Here is a 21,570-nt window from a genome sequence, read left to right as displayed (position 1 = left end):
CAGAATCCAAAGTTAAATGTTGGTCTACTAACTCATGCCGTCATATTTTAGGTAACTGTTTCTTAACTATTTTCATCATTGCTCTACAACCTTTTTCTTGCATTCTCAAGGCATCATGCACTGCTTTAGGGATTGTCTTAGATTACTTATTAATACTGTGGAAGACCTATCAAAACAGTGAAGAAAAATACACTGAATAATATTAAACAACATAATTCGACAATGTCAATGGTCAAAAGTAACACTGTCAATTTTACAGTACGCAATCTGGGTAATTTTGTCTGTCAAAATCTATGACACAGAATGGAATTGCTAAACATTTTGACTCTAAGAGATGATTCATGTACTTTTATTTCTCATTTAAAAATGAAACAAAGCATGACATAGCCACAAACAAGATAGACCTTGAGGAGCTTGTCCTCCTGATTGGGAGTCTCTAATGGTGAAAGTCACAGGAGACTGCTGCACAATGATCCACCAGTTTTCATCTCTCAACTTTTCATGAGTCTTCCTGCTGCTCATTAAGCCCATTAAGTGGCCTGCAATGGGAGACATCATTCCTGAGATTTGGGTGCTTTTCCTTATGTTTCAGTCTCATTACGAGATTCTTTTATCTTCAGCTTCCAGGTCTGACAAGAAGCCTGCACCTGAACCTTTACGATCATAAAATCTTACAGCACAGAAGAGACACATTTTTGGCCCATCATGCAAAGCATTAACTGGCCCTTTTTCCTCTTCAGGTGCTAACAAACCTGCAGCAGATTTCCAGCAAATCTTTAAAAAACATTCCCAATAATAAACTCTTGCTTTGTGTTGGTAAAGTGAGTTTATCAAAATAAATAATTGCTAAGGTGAATTTCAAAAAGTATTATTGGATCTCACCTCTGGAATTCCGGAACCACAGGCATATGGAGCAAATACCTTCACCAAGGAAACAGCCAGGAAGCCAAATCCCAAGGCCCAAAAAATGTACATAATGTAGTTCATTATATAAGAACCTGGTCCCTGGAAAACATTGCACATTAAAAAATTCCAATGAAACGCAACCAACAAGATTTGAGGACTTTGTTCATCCTTTATCCAACCAGAATCACAAGGCTCAACAGAGGACAAAACTGCTAAATATTTTATTTTTACTCTTGCTTTCTTCAACAACCACAGTTGCTATTGTGTTCTTGAGATAATTATATAGTTAAACAAAAAATCCTTCCTGCTCCTGTAAGCTCAATTTATTTCTTGTGGTTTTTTTAATATCCTAATTGAAGCATGTGAAACTGGCACAAGAAAATTGAACACTTTTATTTCAGAAAGCTAATCAACATCAAGCACCCAGGTCTTTCACTGCAGAGGACAGCGTTCCCTCTACTATTCTAACGTTCCTTTGCCCAACTTGCAAGGTCATCATTTTACTTGCAACTCCAATCAATCTTCGGGCTATGATAATCAAACTGTTAATACCGACGTACATTCTTCCTATATATGGAGTGCACCAGAGAGTATGTTTTGCTTCATAGCAGATGGAGTCTATGTTTGGAAATTGTGAGTGGAATTTAATCTATGTTGTGGTGGGAAACATGGCGACCGGGCACACTTAAACATGGGAGAGGCCTTCAAACAGTTTTGCTCAGTGGGATTATAGTGAGCCCATTAAGCAAATCCATGATTAAACTGCACAATTTGGGGAGGGTGTAGATTGTTTGCAATTCAATGAATAGCATGGTCTCAGTCAGGGCCATGAGAGAGCTACATTTGGCCTCAACACTCTTAGGCCATGGAGTACAGGAGAAAAACATGGTTGCATGTGCTATCAAGCAGGTATCTACGTGAGGGTATAGATGAGGGCAGAATGAGTTTGGGTATGATGGATCTCCTCAAATAGATGACATGGCTCAGTAACTGATGGCAATATTCAACCAGAAAAATATATCTTCTGGAAAGAAAATGGTGACTCATACATTAATCTCCAGTACCCTCCCTCTCCCAACACCCCACAAAAACCAACCAAGACTTTCTAAGTGCCAGTAAATTTCTGTTTTTTTAATATTTGTAATAGGCCTTTGGGAATCAACTTACGTCCGCTTGTCCAATTATTAATTCAGCCCATGTTTTCCACTGAGGACATTCGTTTCTTGCTTCAAACGTTGGCTCATTGGATCCCCAGCAGCACTGTTCGTGATTAAACCACATTGCGCTCAGACATATGCCTTCTTTTAAATCAGTCATCCAGTCCGCAGCAATATCTATTAAACCAGCCAAGGCACCTGAAAATCATTAGATGGTATATCTTTAGAGCTTAGTTCTCTTCAACTTAAAAGTCAGTGATTTACTGTCCCACCCTTTTATAATTAACACAACTCAAGGGATACTCATATTCTTGTCAAAACCCAGCTTTTTTCTTGCTACAAGGGAACAGGAATGGGTCATTCAGCCCCTCGAATCTGTTTTGCCAACCAATTTGAATATTTGGCTGATTAGCATAACATCAGGCAGGTACACTTTGCTGCAGTTCAACGAATTGAAAAGACAGGGCTCTCTCTCTCTCTCTCTGTCAGCTACCCCTCCTGAATGGAAACAATAACAACTACACACAGACCAACAAGAACCTGCATCCAGAAATTTGCCAAAATGGTGGTTAGGCTGTGCATGCTACAACGTAAGAAGTATAGGCAGCTGGACCTGTGCATTTGGATTCTAGGTCTCTGTATTACACAAGAGATCCTGGCACTCAGAAGACTAGCAATCTGACCTGAATGTATGAAAGCAGGAGATTCACATGTTGAACAACAAAGACCAATAGCATGAAACCTCCTTTTAGTTGTCAAGTTCTTTTTTTTTTTTGCAAAAAAAAAACTTCCCCTATATTGAGCAATGAATTCAAAGATCAAAAAGGTCTAAATACAAGTAGCCCAGTGCCTTTAAACAAATGGTATTCAAGGCAGACTTGGAAAAGTATCTTCAAGGGGCAAAAACATATTCCATGAAATTGTTCCTTAAGGAAAAATCACAGAATCACAGAACTTTAACGGCACAGGAGACCGCCATTTGGCCCAATGTGTCTGCATCAGCTCTCCAAATGAGTATTATGACCGAGTGCCATTGTCCTGCCTTTTTCTCGTTCCCTGCACATTGTTTTTATTCAAATAATCATCTCATGCCCTCTTGATTGCCTCAATTGAACCTGCCTCCACCACACTTTCAGGCAGTGCATTCCAGACCCGAAACACTTGTTGTGTTAAAAAGTTTTTTCTCACGTCACATTTGCAAATCATTTTAAATTTGTGCCCTCTCATCCTTAATCCTTTTACGAGCAAGAACAGCTTCTCCCTATCTACCAGACCCTCATGATTTTGAACATCTCTATCAAACCTTCTCCTGACCTTCTTCTCTCCAAGGAGAACAGTCCCAGCCTCTCCAATCTATCCTCATAGCTGAAGTTTCTCATCACTGGAACCATTCTTGTAAACCTCTTCTGCACTCTCTCCAATGTGTTCACATCCTTCCTGTAATGTGGCGCCCAGACTGTACACAATACTCCAGCTGAAGTCTAATGAGTGTCTAATATAAATTCAGCATAACCTCCTTGCTCTTGTACTCTATGCCCCTACTAATAAAGCCCAGGATACTATATGCTTTATTAACTGCTCTCTCCACCTGTCCTGTCACCTTCAATGATCTAAGCACATATAGACCCAGGTCCTTCTGCTCTTGCACCCCCTTCAAAATTTCACCCCTTGTTTTGTATTGCCTGTCCATGTTCTGTCTACCAACATGCATTGCCTCACACTTCTTCACATTGAATTTCATCTGCCATCTATCCGCCAACTCCACTATCTTGTCTATGTTCACTTGAAGCTTTACACTTAATATTGGTAGATAGTTCCTTCCACTGGATGGTACAGCTTGCGCACAACATACTCTCTATACTTTTCTTAATTTAGCAATGGCTTGCATTTATATAGCTCCTTTGACGTAGAAGAATGTTTTGATGTGCTGCATGGAGGTGTAAGGAAAAACAGGCACCAAGCCAAAACAGGAAAAATTAGAAGGTGTGGCTCAAAGTTTTCAAAGAGTTGAGATTTAAGGAGAGTCTTTAAGAAAGAATGGGTGGGGCAAGAGGGACAGCCTATATTGCAACACAATTTAATGGGTACAGTGCTTCAGCCAAGGTTGTGAAATGTACAGCTCAATCTCAGGCAGCTGTCAGGAGAGGAATGGAGTCAGTAACTAGGGAAATAAATTTGTGGCTGTGGTCAAAGGTATTGGCTTTGGTTTTCCAAATATTTATTTGGAGGTTATTCTTGTTCATCTAGTACTGGATGTCAGACAATTTAAAGCCAGTGGAAAGGCTGAGGGAGGTGGCAGTGAGGTAGAATTGGTTGCCGTCAGCCTGATGCCATGTTTTCAGAAGATGTTGCCAAGGGGCAACATGTAAATGAGAAATAGGAGAAAGCCCTGGGGGTTATCATAGATAACGGTGCAGGAGTAGCAAGATAAAGTCATGACAGTGAATCTCTAGCTGCAACGCTATAGTTAAGAATGGAACGAGCCGAGTGAAGTCCCACTCAGCTGGAAAACATTGGAAAGGCACTGGAAGACAATTGTGCAATTTATCAGTGTCAACAGCCGTAGACAAATTGAGAAGGCAAGGAGGGATAGTCTACCTCTGTCAAAGCAAAACAGGATGCAATTCGTGACTTTGTTAAGAGCTATTTCAGTACTGTGGCAGGTTACAAACCTAATTAGTGGAGTTCAAATATGGAGCTGCAGGCAAGATGTACACAGATTGGGTGACAGAGGAAAGGGCTGTTAGTGATGGGGTGATAGTTTGCAAGGATGGAGGGGTCAACAGTTAATTTTTTGAGCAGAGTGGTGATTAATGAGAAAGGGGCAGTAAATGAGGAGCTAATATCAGCTGATGGGGGCCAGGAAGAGAAGTTGGGGCGGTGGGGGGGCAGCAGTTCAGTGTGAATAGTGTCGGGGGAGCAGTAGGTGGGTCTCTTAAGACAAGATGAGTTCAGAGAGGTCATGAGAAGAGATAGGAGAGAAACTGAAGATAAGTGCGAGTTCAAGGCTAGGGCAGGGAAACCTTAGTGGAATTTTAGCCCAGTGGGTTTGGGGAAAAAGAGGGAAGCAGCAAAGGCAGCAGAGAGAGTTCCAAAGAAGAGTCATATTGGACTCGAAACGTTAACTCTGTTTCTCTCTCCATAGATGCTGTCAAACCCGCTGAGTTTTTCCAGCACTTACTGTTTTTATTTCAGATTTACAGCATCCGCAGCATTTTGCTTTTATGTTAAGGCAGCTGAGAAGATGGTGTTCCATCTTAAGGTAGGCATGTTGTGCAGCATATGAACTATTGGTTAACTTTCTATTTTAATAAATATGACACAAATCACACAGAATAAAGTATTCACAAGTACAGAGTGGAATGACAGCCTTGTTGTTTAAAATCAGTGCTAGACGACTACAGCTACTTATAGAAGCTGTGAAATATGAACAAGGACTTTGAAATTCAACAAAATAAATTACCTTGATGGTTCTTTTAGAAGTTTTAATGAACATTAGAAATATTAATACAGCATGATTATTTTGAACCACATCAAGTGCTTTCAAGTCAGAACACTGATACTACTGCTTAATTTGCATCCACCCAAAAATAACGAATACATGCCACAACTGTAGTTCAATCTAGTTAATCATTACTAGGTTAAAACTAACCCACCAGTACATGTATAAGTTCAACTCAACAGCAAGGGCAGAGTCATGTTGTTTGATACCCACCCAAATCCCACACCTCAGCATTTGACTCCATCTATCTCCCTGAGAGCTCATTCAGCAGAAGCTCAATGATGTGTGGGCTCAGTGTCCTCAGCTGAGCTTAAAACCCCTTGCTATCCACCACAATCTATTTCAAACTCGGCTATCAAAACCCTATCTACATACGTCAGTTCCAGACTCTACTCCCAAGATTTTTTTTTTATTCATTCATGGGGCGTGGGCATCGCTGGCTAGGCCAGCATTTACTGTCCTTCACTAATTGCCCTTGAGATGGTGGTGGTGAGCTGCCTTCTTGAACCGCTGCAGTCCAGGTGGTGTAGGTACACCCACAGTGCTGTTAGGGAGGGAGTTCCAGGATTTTGACTCAGCGATAACCTCACTGGCCTCTTGAGTTTCATCATTCATAATGTGCAACTAATCCAAAAACTCTGCCTCTCCTCCTTATTCTGTACTAAGTCTATTCCTGTATCACCCTGTCTTCATGAACCATCATTAACTTCCAGCCTACAACATATAGGTTTCAAAATTCTTGTTCTCATCTACAATCCCACCCACCATCACATACTCTCCAACCTCCACAACCACTTTCAACCCTGTATTCCTACATGCGCTCTCCATTCTTCTGTTACTGACCTCATCAGCAGCCCCATCCCTCTACTCCATTTTCAGCTATCCCAACCTACAACTCTTCCTTCTCCTTCATGAGTCTCTTCAAAACCTATTTAACGACATTTGAAGTGTCAGTTTGGCTCAGTAAAATACATCAAGTGAGCCAGCAGAGCTATGGGCTCAAGCCCCTCTCCAAAACCTGAGCATGCTCAATATTGTACTGTACGATATTGTAAATGCTACATTGTCAAAGATGCCGCCTTTCAGGTGAGTTGTTAAATCAGTGCCGCGTTTGCCCGTTCAGGTGGATTTAAAAGATTTTATGATACAATTTGAAGAGCAGTGAGAGAAAAAAAGAGTCATGCAGAAAAGGAACAAAAGGAATATGTTCAAGCCTTGCGCCTTTTCTTAATTTCCCGGGAGCTTGGGTAGCCTATAGTTCCCTGTCGCTTCTCCAACATGCTTCAGTCGATCAGAGTCAACTTGCCAACCAGAATCCTTTACTCCTGTAGTATAAATTAAAATTTGGCTTTTCTTGCATTTGTCCTGATAAGTGCAAGGCAAAAAGCTTCGACCACATGTCTCTCTTTTCAGCAATATTTCAATCCTCCTTTATGCAGCTTACATAATCAACTTTCAAAATGCATAAAAGCACAATTAAACCACAGCTGGAAGTATAAAACCCGTTGGCAGTATTGTCCTGAGATGAAGAACTGTAGCTATGAGGATAGATTGGAGAGGTTGGGACTGTTTTCCTTGGAGAAGAGAAGGCTGAGAGGAGACTTGATGGAGGTATTCAAGATGCTGAGGGGTTGGACAGGGTAAATAGTGAGAAACTGTTTCCACTCAAGAGAACATCAAGAACTAGAGGGCACAGATTCAAAATAATTGGCAAAAGGAGTAAATGTGATGCGAGGAAAATGTTTTTCACCCAGAGGATGGTTGGAGTCTGGAACAAACTTCCTGAAAGGGCGGTGGAGGCAGGTTCGATCGAGGTATTCAAAAGGGAATTAGATTGCTACCTGAAAAGAGAGAATGTGCAAGGTTATGGGGATAAGGCAGGGGAGTGGGACTAGGTGGAATGCTCTTTCAGAGAGCCAGTGCAGACATGATGGGCCAAATGGCCTCCTTCTGCACTATAAAAATGCTGCGATACAATATTAACCACTAAAACTATATCATAACGTAACATTTTTTGTACCCTTCATGCCAGTTATTAAAATGATGCAAAGTCAGCAACACAATTGGTTTACGTGGCTCCTGAAAATCCAGTAAAAGACAATTCATAGTTCAGATACTTCTGGGCTTCAGTATTTGAATATCACCTTCACCTTACTTTTACCAATTGGTTATATATTTCCATTTTTTTAAAAATCACAATATTAAAAAGTTTCATTAAGACTTAGATTACTAGACTTCAAATGGGCTACCTTTCACATTAAAATGATCTTCATCATATACCTTTGTGATCTGTAATGCTCTTGACGTTTCCTTACCTGATGCCAAACCAGTCAGCGTTACGACCAGCCATCCTGACCAAGCATCATACAGGCTTTTTATAAACTCCCACACAGAATCTTTCTTCTTGCTGGTAATCTGTAATGAATAAATATTGAATTATATCTTATACATTAGGGTTCGTTTGCCACAGACCCTCCTACATAGCATGGAGGTCACAAATGGCACACATAGTTTCACAAAGAATTTTAACATAGTTCGATAGTTTTGAACACTTTTGCAGTCACACTACAAATCCAGGTGCAACTTGCACATATGCCTCAATTTAAAGATGTGACCAAATAGCACTTTAAGGAGATTAAGGTTGCATTGACAAACACAGACAACAATTGCTCTTAATCCCTTATGAACATACGAAGGTACGAACATAGAAAGAGGAGCAGAAGTAGGCCATTTGGCCCCTCAAGCCTGCTCAGCCATTCAATAAGACCATGGCTGATATGTTTGCATTGTGAATTCCATATTCCCATCTACCCACGATAACCTTTGATTCCCTTGCCTAACAAGAATCTATCTACCGCCACCTTAAAAATATTCAATGACCCTGCCTCCACCATCTTCTGAGGTAGAGAGTTCCAAAGTCGCACAACCCTCAGAGAAAAAATTTCTCCTCATCTCTGTCCTAAAAGGGTGACCCCTAATTTTAAAACAGTGCCCCCTAGTTCTGGACTCACCCACGTCCATCTTCTAAAGTACAGTGGAATCAAGAAAACCTGTCTAACATATTTACATCCTTCCTCAAATAAGGGGACCAAAACTACACACAATACTTGAGATGTGGTCTCACCAATGCCCTCTATAACAGAAGGATAACATCCTTACTTTAATATTCAATTCCTCTCGTAATAAAGGATAGCATTTCATTAGCTTTCTTAATTACTTGCTGTACCTGCATACTAATATTCTGTGACTCATGCGCTAGAACACCTAGATCCCTCTGTACCTTGGAATTCTGCAGCCATTCTCCATTTAAGTAATACTATGCTTTTTTATTCTTCCTGCCAAGTGAGCAACTTCACATTTTCCAACATTATATTTCACCTGACAGATTTTTTTCCCACTCACTCAACCTATCTATATCTGTCTGCAACCTCCTTATGTCCTCTTCACAACATACTTTCCTACCTACCTTGTGACATCTACAAATTTAGTTAACATGGTTTCGGTCCCCTCATCAAAGTCACTGATATAAATTGTAGAAGGTTGAGGCCCCAGCACAGACCCCTGTGGGATTTCGCTTGTCACATCCTGCCAAAAAAACCCATTTATGCATACTCTCTGTTTTCTGCCAATCAGCCAATCTTCTAACCATGCTAATATATTACACGCTACACCATGAGCTTTTGTTTTCCGCAATAACCTTTAACATAGCACCTTATCAAATCCCTTCTGGAAATCCAAGTACAGCACGTCTACAGGCTTCCCTTTATCCACAGCCCATGTTACTCCTTCAAAGATCTCCAATAAATTGGCTAATCATGATTTCCCTTTCACAAAACCATGCTGACTTGTCCCGGTTACCTTGAGTTTCTCTAAGTGCCTAGCTATAACCTCTTAATGATCGATTCTAGCACCTTGCCACCTGACAGATATCAAGTTAACTGGTCCATAGTTTCTTGCTTTCTGCCTCTCTCCCTTCTTGAATATAGGGGATATATTTGCTACTTTCCAGTCTGATGGAACCTTCCCAAAATCTAGGGAAATTTGGAAAGTTAACACCAATGCATCTACTACCTCATTAGCCACCTCTTTTAAGGCCCTAGGATGAAGTCCATCAGGACCCGGAGACTTGTCAGCCCACAGCTCCATCAGTTTGCTCAGTACTGTTTTCCTAGTGATTGTAATTTCACCAAGTTCCTCTCTCCCTTTCGCCTCCTGATTTACAGCTATTACTGGAATGCTTTTTGTATCCTCTAAAGGGAACTCAGAAGCAAAATATTTGTTCAATTCATGCACCATTTCCTTATCACCTACTATCACTCTCCATTATCACTCTCTAGAGAACCAACATTCTTTTTACTTACAATTTTCCTTTTTTAAATACCTGCAAAAACTCTTGCCATCCGTTCTCACAGTTCGAGCTAGCTTCCTCTCATACTCCAATTTCTTTCTCCTGATTAACCTTTTAAATCATTTTCGTATTGGCCTGATATTCAGTTCTGCTGCAGACAATATGATAACTCTTGTTTTGCGCCAGAGCCCAGCATGAATTTCTACCCCAATGATTTAAAAAACTGCACTTTATTTAATTGAAACTGGGGGGTAGGGTGGGTTAATTCTCTGCTTTTTCACTGCTGTTGCTGCAACTTAGTGGTACAGTGGGTTAGTTTTTTTTTAAATGGAGATTGGGTAGTACAGTGCGTTAGCACACTGCACTTTACCTCCTGAAGGTTAGGCAGCACACTGGGCTTGTTCACTGCCCTTCTGTTTCTGCGGGGCTGGGTGGTACAGTGAGATAACACAGGACTCTTTCACCACATTGAAATAGTGAGATACAGTAGTTAGCTCACAGACATTTTACAATACAGTCATTTTGGTACAGGAGGCCATTCAGCCCACCAAATCCATAGAGAGCAATCCATTCTTCAACTCCATCCCCATAACTCTGCAAGTTTACTTACCTCAAGTGCCTATACAATTTTCTATTTGAAATCATACATTGTCTCTGCTTCTACCAGCCAGATAGGCAGCGAGCTCCAGATCATTACCACTTACTATGTAAAAACCTACCACCTTCCTTTCTTCCCCAACCTCCCATATCCCTTACCCAAGACCTTAAATCTGTAATATCCCATAGTCTTTGTACCATCAGCTAATGGGAACATATTTTATTTGTCTACCTTATCTAAACCTGTCACAATCTTGTACACCCCAATAAGATCTCCCCTCAACTTTTCTTGCTTCAAAGAGAACAACCCCAGCTTCCCCAACCTAACCTTGTAGCTAAATTCCCTTATCCTGGAACCATGCTGGGAAAGCTCCCTTGCACACTATCAAGGACCCTCAGAACCTTCCTAAAGTGTGGTGACTGTAACTGGAGGCTATAATTTGTTCTGACCTAACTAGTGTTTGATAAATGTTCATATGAACATACATATGAATTAGGAGCAGGAGTAGGCCACTTGGCCCCTTGATCTGCTCCGCCAGTCAATAAGATTGTGGCTGATCTGAATGTAACCTCGACCCACATTCCTGTCTACCCTGACAGCCTTTCACCCCCTTGTTAATCAAGAATCTATCTAGCTCTGCCTTAAAACTATACAAAGACTCTGCTTCCACCGCCTTTTGAGGAAGAGATTTCCAAAGACTCACAACTCTCTGAGAGAAAAAATTTCTCCTCATCTCTGTCTTAAATGAGGGACCCCTTATTTTTAAACAGTGACCCTAGTTCTAGATTTTCCCACCAGAGGAAACATCATCTCCACATCCACCCTGTTAAGACCCATCAGGATCTTAAAGGTTTCAATTAAGTTGCCTCTGACTCTTTTAAGTTCCAGCAGATACAAGCCTAACCTGTCCAGCCTTTCCTCATAAGACAAGGAATTTTGGAAAATTAAAACCAATGCATCAACTATCTCACTTCTTTCAAGATCTTAGGGTGAAGTCCATCTGGACCTGGGGATTTGTCAGTCCGCAGCCCCAACAATTTGCTCAATATCACTTCCCTGGTGATTGTAATTTTCCCAAATTCCTCCCATTTCCTGATTTACAACTATTCCCGGGATGTAAGTGAAGGCTGAAGCAAAATTCCTGTTTAATTCGTCCGCCATCTCTCTACTTTCCATTATCAATTCCCCAGACGGACCCTCTATAGGACCAATGCTCACCTTTTAAACTTTTTTTTATTTAAGTAGCTACAGAAACCCTTACAATCCATCTTTATATTGCTAGCTAGCTTTCTCTCATGCTCTAATTTTTCCCTCCTTATTAATCTTTTATTGCCATTCTTTGCTGTTCTTTATATTCTTTTCAATCTTCTGAACTGCCACCCATCTTTGCGTAATTATATGCTTTTTCTTTAAGTTTGATACTGTCTAACTTTTTTAGTTAACTATGGATGGTGGGCCCTCCCCTTATAATTTTTCTCTCTCAGCAAAAATCCCTGTTTTTGTACTCAATGCCTCTATGAAGAAGATCCTGCATGCTTTGTGAACTACTCCCTCAATATGTCCCCCACCTTCAAAAATCTATGCATCTGATTGTGCATTTCCCCCACAGAATTCACAAACATGACTCACACAAGGAATAAAAATGGCACACTGGTTAGAATGCACAGGGAACTTTACTTAGTAGCTGACTGTGCTATAGACAGTGCTGACACAGGCTGTCTAAAACAGGAAACTGTTTCATATCGCAGTTGCAACATCACTTTTCTTGAGTGCAAAATCATCATGCCATCTAGATTCTTCTTTTTAGGTAAGTAAAATTTTCTCTCAAACTTCTGCCAAGGCTACTAAAGCTGAATACTGTTGACATGCTCAAGTTTTCACTCAGTCTGCCCTGGCTCAGATCCCCCCCACACATCTCTGCCATAAACCTTGCCTTAGAACAACATGGAACAATATGTTGTGAATCCAACCAGGGATCAGGCTATTTTGGATTTGGTAATGTGCAATGAGGCAGGTTTAATAAATGATCTCAGGGTAAAGGATCCCCTAGGAAACAGTGACCATAATAAGGTAGAATTTAGCGTTCAGTTTCAGAGTGAGAAACTTGGGTCGGAAACAACTGTGCTAAACTTAAATAAGGGTAATTACAATGGAATGAGGGCACAGCTGACTGGAGTGGACTGGGAAAGCGGTTTAGCAGGTTAATAGTTTATAATGGATATATCCGAGTGAGGAAGAAGGATTCAAGGAAGGGGATAAACCAACCATGATTAACCAAGGAAGTTAAGGACAGTATCAAATTGAAAGAAAAAACATACAATGTGGCGAAGATTAGTGGTAGGCCAGAGGACTGGGAAAGTTTTAAAAACCAACTAAAGATGACCAAAAAAAAAACAAGGAGAAAATAAACTTTGAGGCTAAACTAGAGGACAGTAAGAGCTTCTTTAAATATATAAAAGGAAGAGAGAGGCCAAAGTGAACACAGGCCCCTTAGAGAATGAGGCTGGGGAAATAATAATGGGGAACCAGGAAACGACAGAAGAGTTGAATAAATATTTTGCTTCAGTCCTCACAGTAGAAGATACTTGTAGCATTCCAAAAATACTAAATAATCATGGGGCAAAAGAAGGGGAGGAAATAAATACAATAACTATAACCAGAAAAAAAGTACTAGGGAAACTAATGGGGCTAAAGGCAGATATGTCCCCTGGACCTGATGGGTTGGATCCTAGGATATTAAAGGAAGTAGCTACACAGATAGTGGATGCATTGGTAGTAATCTTCCAAGAATCCTTAGATTCTGGAAAAGTCTCAGAGGATTGGAAAACTGCCAATGTAACACCCTTATTCAAAAAGGGAGGGAGACAAAAGTCAGGTAACTATAGGCCAGTTAGCTTAACATCTGTCATTGGAAAAATGTTAGAGTCTATTATAAAGCATGTAATAGCAGAGCATTTAGAAATACATAATCTAATCAAGCAGAGTCAGCATGGCTTCATGAAGGGGAAATCATGCCTAACAACTTTATTAGAGTTTTTTGAGGAGGTAACAAGCAGGATAGATAAAGGAGAACCAGTAAATGTAATATATTTGGATTTCCAAAAGGCGTTCGATAAGATGCCGCACATAAAGCTACTTAATAAGTAAGAGCCCCTGATGTTGGGGGTAATGTATTAGCATGGATAGAGGATTGCTAACTAATAGAAGACAGAGAGTTGGGATAAGGGGGGCATTTTCGGGATGGCAACCTGTAACTAGTGGAGTGCCACAGGGATCAGTGCTGGGGCCACAATTATTTACAATATATATTAATGACTTAGATGAGGGAAGTGAATGTACGATCACCAAGATTGCGGATGACACAAAAATAGGTGGGAAGGCAAGTGGTGAGGATGATACAGGCAGTCTTCAGAGGGATATAGACAGGTTAACTGAGTGGGCAAAAACCTGGCAGATGGAATGTAATGTGGGAAAACATGAGACTATGTGCCTTGGCAGGAAGAATAGAGGAGCTGAATATTATTTAAATGGAGAAAGGCTGCAGCACAGAGGGATTTGGGAGTCCTTATGCATGAATCCCAAAATAGCTAACATAAAAGTTAAACAGGGAATAGGGAAGGCAAATGCGATGTTGGCCTTTATTTCAAAGGAAATGGCATATAAAAATAGGGAAGTCTTGCTAAAACTATACAAGGCACTAGTTAAACCACACCTAGAATACTGTGAACAATTATGGTCCCCTTATCTAACAAAAGATATACTGCCATTGGAGGTAGTCCAGAGAAGGTTCACTAGGTTAATCCCATGTATGGAAGGATTTTCTTATGAGGAGAGGTTGAGTAAGTTGGGACTGTACTCATTGGAGTTTAGAAGAATGAGAGGTGACCCTATTGAAACATATAAGATTCTTAGGGGGCTTGGCAGGGTAGATGCTGAGAGGTTGTTTCCTCTTGTGGGAGAGTCTAGGACCAGAGGGCATAATCTCAGAGAGAGGGGGCATCCATTTAAAACAGAGGTGAGGAGGAACTTCTTCTCTCAGAGGGTAGGTAATCTGTGGAATTCTTTGCCACAAAGGGCTGTAGAGACTATGTCATTAAGTATATTCAAGGCTGAGAGAGAGAGATTTTTAATCAGTAAAGGAATCAAGGGTTATGGGGAAAAGACAGGAAAGTAAAGTTGAGGATTATCAGGTCAACCATGATCTCACTTAATGATGGAGCAGGCTCAATGGGTCGAATAGCTTACTTCTGCTCCTACGTCTTACGGTTTAAACCTAAATTCCATCACTCCACGGTAGTGCACTAGAAAACGCAGAAAATACCAACAGCTCTGCATTATACATTCTCTTCTTGTTATACCATCATTGAACAGGCAGAAAACTTGAACTCTGATGCAAGTGCAATTGCCCTGATGCCCAACATGCTAAGACAAAATTTACCTGAGTTGTGTAGGTATGAGATACTTTAGGGAAAATTGTAGACTCATTTCAAACTATCTGTTGCACTTACTGAAATGCAGACCATTTCAGTTGATACCAGGGGGAAATTGAATAAAGACTTCAACTAACTATACTCCAGTAAATGAACCGACTTAAATGCTTTCTCTGCCATTTCCATTTCACTGAGGCATCTTTAATGTATTAACATGCTCTGCATTCCAGACACCAGTTCGTCATTTTATACTTAGCACTTGGAAGGACGACTTAAGATGTCTGTTTTTTTTTGTAAAACTATTAATTAAAATTCAGTCAGCTTTTCGTGATCAGGCGGCTTGATAACATGTGAATGCCTTGCAGCCACTTTCACTTAAGTTTAATAGATCTGACTTCCTGATTCTCCACCTGGGTTTGCAGGATTATCCAGTCTGCTGCTCAGGCACGCAGAGCAGTGCAGTTCCCAAGTTTGGTTGCTGTTCTCCGCTGAGTTAACTGATTTCAGTTGAACTGGGTGTATAAATAATCTTCCCATGTTTATGGGGAAAGTCAAAATAAAAAAGAACACCCACTGTTCCTACTCCTAGTTCCTATCTGACCGGCAACCGCTGCTGGTAGACCACAGGTGTGAAGGACAGTCCTGCTGGCATCAGGGCTCATACATGAATAATGCAACTTGGGCAATGTATCTGAGAATGAGAAGTATGCAGCAAGGACATAACAAAGTTAGACAAGAGAGGGTGGATAATTTTTAATGTGATCCACTCATGGGAAGAAACGTGAAGTAATACATTTTGGTAGGAAGAATGCGAAGCTGTTATATAAACTAAATGCTACAATTTTATAGGCAGTGCAGAAACAGAGAGACCCAGGAACATTATGTGAAAAAACTCAAACTCTACAATCCGCAGAGAATGAAAACTGGTATCTTCACGTACTCTCCTAAAATAGCTACTGTAGACTGGCATTGCCATCACTGATGGAAAAGCCTCAGGACTAGATGCAGCTAGGAAAAGACAGAAATTTTTGATTATTAAAATGAAAATATATCAAAATCTACTGAATTGAAGGATTGCTTGCAGACCAGTTTTCGCAATTATCAACATGGGTTTATTAGTTGTACCCTACCCACCTTTCTGTGCCTTTCTCGATCTTTGCACTTCTCTCGCACCCAGTCAATGGTGTGGAAATCATCGTACGTCCCAACACCTGGTATAGGCTCATCCAAAAGGTCCAATAAGTGCGTTGTGCTGTTTATACCACCTCCATTTGTCATCGTATAATTGGCTCCTTTAAGATTAAAACAAAGAAAAAGCATTAAACTTGTTCTAAACACCTAATCATTCATGTGTTTTCGAAGTGTATTTTCTTTTAAAGTGACATTGTTCCTGGAATAATCTCACAGACTTGTCAGTGATCATTACATTTTTTAATATTTCATATGGAGCAACCTATTACCCTGCCAGTGCCATCTTTTTAACTCAAATGCAACAACCATAATATGCCAGCATGTACTGCCAACCTCCCTACATGCTCCAATTTTGCAGGTAGTGCATCATAGGGATTAAGTTTATTTTATGTTCATTACTTCTCCTTCGCCCGATCATCTTTCAGGAGGCAGGATGAAATGCATCAAAAACAAATAGGAGCAACAGCACAAATTTTAATAGCATCCACAGGCGGGAGAGACCACAACATAACCGCAGCAATAGATAAACATAAATAAATAAATAGAAATAAATAAAAGTACACAACTATGATAGGAACATTGGAAATAGGGGCAGGAGTAGGCCATTTGGCCCCTGAAGCCTGCATCTCAACTAAATCATGGCTGATCTTCAACCTCAAAGCCATTTTCCCCACACTATCCCCATATCCCTTGGTATCTTTAATATCTAGGAATCAATCAATCTTTGTCTTGAACATCCTCAATGACGAGTCTCCTCGGGGGTAGTAAACTCCAAAAGTTCACCATTGTTTGAGTGAATAAATTCCTAATTTTAGTCCTAAATGGCCTACCTTTTATTCCGAGACTGTGTCCCTGGTTCTAGAGCCACACACCCCTGCAGCAGGGGAAAACATCCTTCCTGCATCTACCGTGTCGAGCCCCTAAATAACTATAATAACCAGGAAAGGTGCTGTCAGAAAGGGAAGTGTGTTGGAGGTGACTGAGGAGTGGACCAGTGTGTCAGAAAGAGAATGTTCCCTTCAGAATGCTGAAAGGAGACGGCAGGGTAAGATGTATTTCGTGGTGGCATCACATTGAGGCGGTGGGAATGGCAGTGGATGGTCCGTTGAATATGGAGGTTGGTGTGGTATTATTATTATTTGTATGGCTGGGAAAGCAGTTATAGTTCAATGTCAAGGTTAACAATCCATTCAACGCTTTTTTGCATCACCAGGCCCTTTGAACTCCATATCTTCTACCATTAAAACCCCTTTCATAGTACCAATTTTATTGGTAATATAAACATATTGCTTGGTGTCCCCTAGCTAGGTGCAAGATTTCGCCCCCAGGCTTTGAATGGTTTATTCAACAAAATGCAAATGTACTCTCTATCTTACTGTTTGACACCTCAAAATTATTATACATCAAAGCACCCAGACTTGCTGGCTTTAATCTAATCAAGGCGTACACACTCACACCCACAGGCACAGACCCTACTACAAGTCCAATTGAAAATAATTTCCAATAACATTATATACATTAATATCTTCATGACAGCTAGCATTGGAAGCCACTCGAGCTGTGTTGGTCTCAACATCCCAGAAATAATCCTCATGACTTCCATGAGGTGGATATCAGCCACATTTCTGTGACAGCTCCTGAGCCAAATTGAGTAGCAATACTCTGCTGTTGGTAGACCAGGGCAAGTGAAGCAATGCAAGGTGTGTTGGCTCTGCTGCTCCATGTGGTGCTTGCCAGTTTCCGTATGAGATTCACTCTCATCTTGACCTTGGCTCCTTTGTTCTGGGGGTGTTGCTGGTTGGTCAATGTACAGTCAAAGGTAATGCCATGGTATCCTGGGTCATGGGTGAGTGGTCGCCCACAGAATGTTCTTCCCTGGCCTTCGAATTGTTTAGATGGAAGGCTGAAACAACGGTCTTGGCAGCGTTTGATAGAAGTCTCCATTTTCTGAGTTTTCTTCGGCAGTTCCAAAGAAGGCTCATATTGGGCTTGAACGTGAACTCTGTTTCTTTCTCCACAGATGCTGCCAGGTCTGCAGAATTTTTCTTCCAGCACTTTCTGTTTTGATTTCAGATTTCCAGCATCCAGGGATTATACTTTTGTCTCCATTTTCTGAAGTAGGCTTCCAGGGAACATAGCTCTTCAGTGAATGTTTTCTCAATGTCCTGAAGTTCTTTAGCCTGGAAAGCCAGAGCCAAGCTGTCGACACATGCGAAGAGCTGTGATTTTGCGGGAGGGAGGTTACTGTTGAAAAGGGTCAGTGCAAGAACTGATCCCTGTGGAAACCTGTTGTTAGTTATGTGTGGGGGCCTGATTTGATCTCCACAGTACACATGAAACATTTTGTAGGATTTTCAGACACCAGATGCTTTTGCAGAGTTTCCACAGCATGCCTGTGCGCCACACTATGTCATTGGTTGGGATGGAGAGAGCAACCTTCATCTGTTAGTCCTGTGAAAACCTGCTAACTAAAGCTATCAAGATGTGGAAACCCTGATCACCAGGCCCCTGGTCCAAACTGTAAAAACTCACTGGAAAATGGATTCTCTCAGGGACAACAAAGCTCAGAAACAGGACCAGGAACAAAAATATACCAGCTCAACAATGGAAGGCCCATCCTGGGCAAAACATGAATTACTCGCAAAAAAAACTCGCACACAGGAATGCGGGCATAGTCAACCGGCAAGAAACCCACCTCACTCACCACTCCAACCATCAAGCCCATGTTCCCTGGGTACCAACTTATTATTAGTGGGGTGGAAAGCGAGGACAAGGGGAACTCTATCTTCATTCTGAGAGGGAGGGAGGGTAAGGGGTGAGAGCAAAAGTGCGTGAAATAGATTGGAGACAGCATAGGGGCCTATCAATTATGCTGGGGGGGTGGTATAGTAGCTGCTTCCCGGTTGGGATTTTAATAACAATCTGGAAGCTAATCAATTTTCTGGGGCTAGCGACAAATTTCTAAATTTACGAAATTCATTTCTATAACTTTCCATGGCGGGGTTTGAACTCTCAAACTCCAGCCTAGTAGCATAATTACTGGACTGCTGTATTTGCTGCCTTTACTGTTGCCGGTCCTTCAGCAAGAACGCATTCAACTTAAAAGAAGCCAACATTTCACAGCAAAGGCTGTTTGTGGTGGACAATTTTCAGAAATTGGTCAAACTCTGCCTCCTAGCACTCCACGAGACATTGAAAACCTGACATTACGCATACTGAGTGACTTTTCCAATGTACTAGTCAAGGGGTAGTTAACAAAGCCATCAGACTACACAATGGGTATGCATCTACATACTGTAAAACTGTAAATAATATCTACAGATTTGGAGCCACCACGTCTGAATGTACCCCCACATTCCTTGCAAATGCTAATCCCAGTCAACTTTTTGATTAGAACGAAATGATAACCAGGATCTTCCCCATGAAAACTGCCTTCGTATGTTAATTGACTATTCATGAACCAGAGAACTTTTTGATTGGTGTGAAACTGACCTGATATAGCCAGGATTTTCCCCATTGAAACAACATTCATATGTTAATGGAGAAGAAAAGAGTTGACGTTTCAAGTCCTCATGACCCTTCTGACAGTTCTGTTGAAGGGTCATGAGGACTCGAAACGTCAACTCTTTTCTTCTCCACCGATGCTGCCAGACCTGCTGAGTTTTTCCAGGTAATTCTGTTTTTGTTTTGGATTTCCAGCATCCGCAGTAGTTTTTTGTTTTTATGTTTTCATATGTTAATGAACTATTCATGTAATTGTTACAATCTGTAAGAAGCCACAGATTTGGGGAAGGCTTTTTGTGGCAATCATTGTCATGGGCGTGATTTTGGGTTTTTTTTAAGAAGCGTGTTTCAGTAGTAAAAGCAGGAGTGGCATTTTGAAGCACTTCAGAGCGCAACATGCTCTATGGAGAAAAGTTGAATATAGTTGCACTTTCTGTAATGACCATTTTGAAATGTCTTGGAATGTTCTTTTAGATATTTTATCAGTAAAGCATATTTTTGGACATAAAAAATAGTGGGAGTAGCATATATCAGTAATAAGCAAAGCAGACAAGAGAAAAAGCAGCAGCTGACGGCAGTGGCAGCACTGCACAGCATAGAGCTCTCAAAAAAGAAGTGTAATAACAGAACTGGGTGGGCCAGTAACTGAGGAGAGAGAACCCTTAATAATATCATCTAGCATGGGGGGTAAGGAAGGGAAGTTAGGTGGTCGGCAACTGGTAGGAATAAAGGTGGGTCTCATGGACAAAATGAGCTCGGAGAGGACACAAGGGAGAGACTATAGCAGAGAAGGCTAAAGGGAGACATAAAAGAAATATTCAAAATCATGACTGGCTTTGACAGAACGAGAAGGGAGCAACTAATTCCTATGGAAAGAGGGTCAGCAACCAGAGGCTATGGATTTAAACTCGAGAGAGTATAGGCCCAATTTACTCAGCCTCTCATCATAGGACAGCTCTTTTATCCCAGGTACCCATCTAAGTAAACCTTTGCTGTACCACCCGTAAGCCAAGTATATCCTTCCTTAGTTATGCAGGCCAGAACTGCATATAGTATTCCAGGTGTGATCTCAACAAAGCTCTGTATAATTGTAGCAAGACTTTCTTATTCTTGTGCTCCAAACACCTTGCAATAAAGGCTAATGTGCCATTTGTCGTCCTAATTGCTTGCTTGCTTGCTTGCATTCTAACTTTATGTTCCTGATTCGAGGATACCCAAGTCCTTCTGGACATCAGCATTTAATAATTTCACGTCTTTTAAAAAAATTCTGATTTTCTATTCTTCGTATCAAAGTGAATAATCTCACTTGCCCGTATTATACTCCATCTCCTCCCTTATCGTCCAATCACTTTGCAGCCCTCAGAGTCCTCAGGTTCAATTCTAGTTATAGAGGGAACAGAAGATACACTGCATTTTGCAATTTTTTTTTATTATTCATTCACATGATACGGGTGTTGCTGGCAAAGCCAGCATTTATTGCTCTTGAGAAGGTGGTGGTGGTGAGCCACCTCCCTGAACCATTCCAGTCTATGTTGCAAAAAGAAAACTGTGCAATGACCTTAGGCAAAGATTACCCAACAGCAACATCGTTAAACAAATGTATTGCTTAAACTAAGAAAACAAAAATCCTTTTGTTTGTGTTATATTAGTCAGATGGCTCTGGCCGAATGTGAATTATACTCGCACAATCGTGGGAGGGTCATCACAAGGTCTACAACAGTTCACAAGGGCAACTTGCTACCACCTTCTCAGGAAACTAGAGATGTAATTAACATCACCTTGCAATATTATGTCCCATGATATAAAAAAAATCTCAAACAGAATATGCTTTTAAGCAGGGAATGAATACAATAAACAGCATTTATTGCCATCGTTGAAGAGGCTGATTTTTGAAGCAGGTTATGAAAAGATAACCAAAGTTTGACAATAAGTGT

At 40.9% G+C, this 21,570-nt stretch overlaps 1 protein-coding gene across 6 annotated transcripts in view; it reads right to left on the bottom strand.

Moving 5' to 3' along the window:
* The window catches only part of clcn3 (chloride channel 3), a 200,874-nt gene that overhangs the window by 43,972 nt on the left and 135,332 nt on the right, over positions 1-21,570 (bottom strand). For all 6 annotated transcript variants that reach the window (XM_078561350.1, XM_078561341.1, XM_078561367.1 and 3 more), the window contains 4 exons: positions 16,076-16,233; positions 7,881-7,980; positions 2,074-2,261; positions 883-1,005 (listed from right to left, as the gene is read on the bottom strand). In XM_078561350.1, coding sequence (XP_078417476.1) covers positions 883-1,005; positions 2,074-2,261; positions 7,881-7,980; positions 16,076-16,233 — 569 coding nt within the window. The remainder of the gene's footprint in view (positions 1-882; positions 1,006-2,073; positions 2,262-7,880; positions 7,981-16,075; positions 16,234-21,570) is intronic.

The sequence above is a fragment of the Cetorhinus maximus genome, chromosome 2, assembly GCF_964194155.1.
Source record: "Cetorhinus maximus chromosome 2, sCetMax3.hap1.1, whole genome shotgun sequence".
Taxonomy (NCBI): Eukaryota; Metazoa; Chordata; class Chondrichthyes; order Lamniformes; family Cetorhinidae; genus Cetorhinus; species Cetorhinus maximus.
The sequence above is the reverse complement of the archived record's forward strand: the minus strand, read 5'-3'. Positions and strand labels throughout refer to the sequence as shown.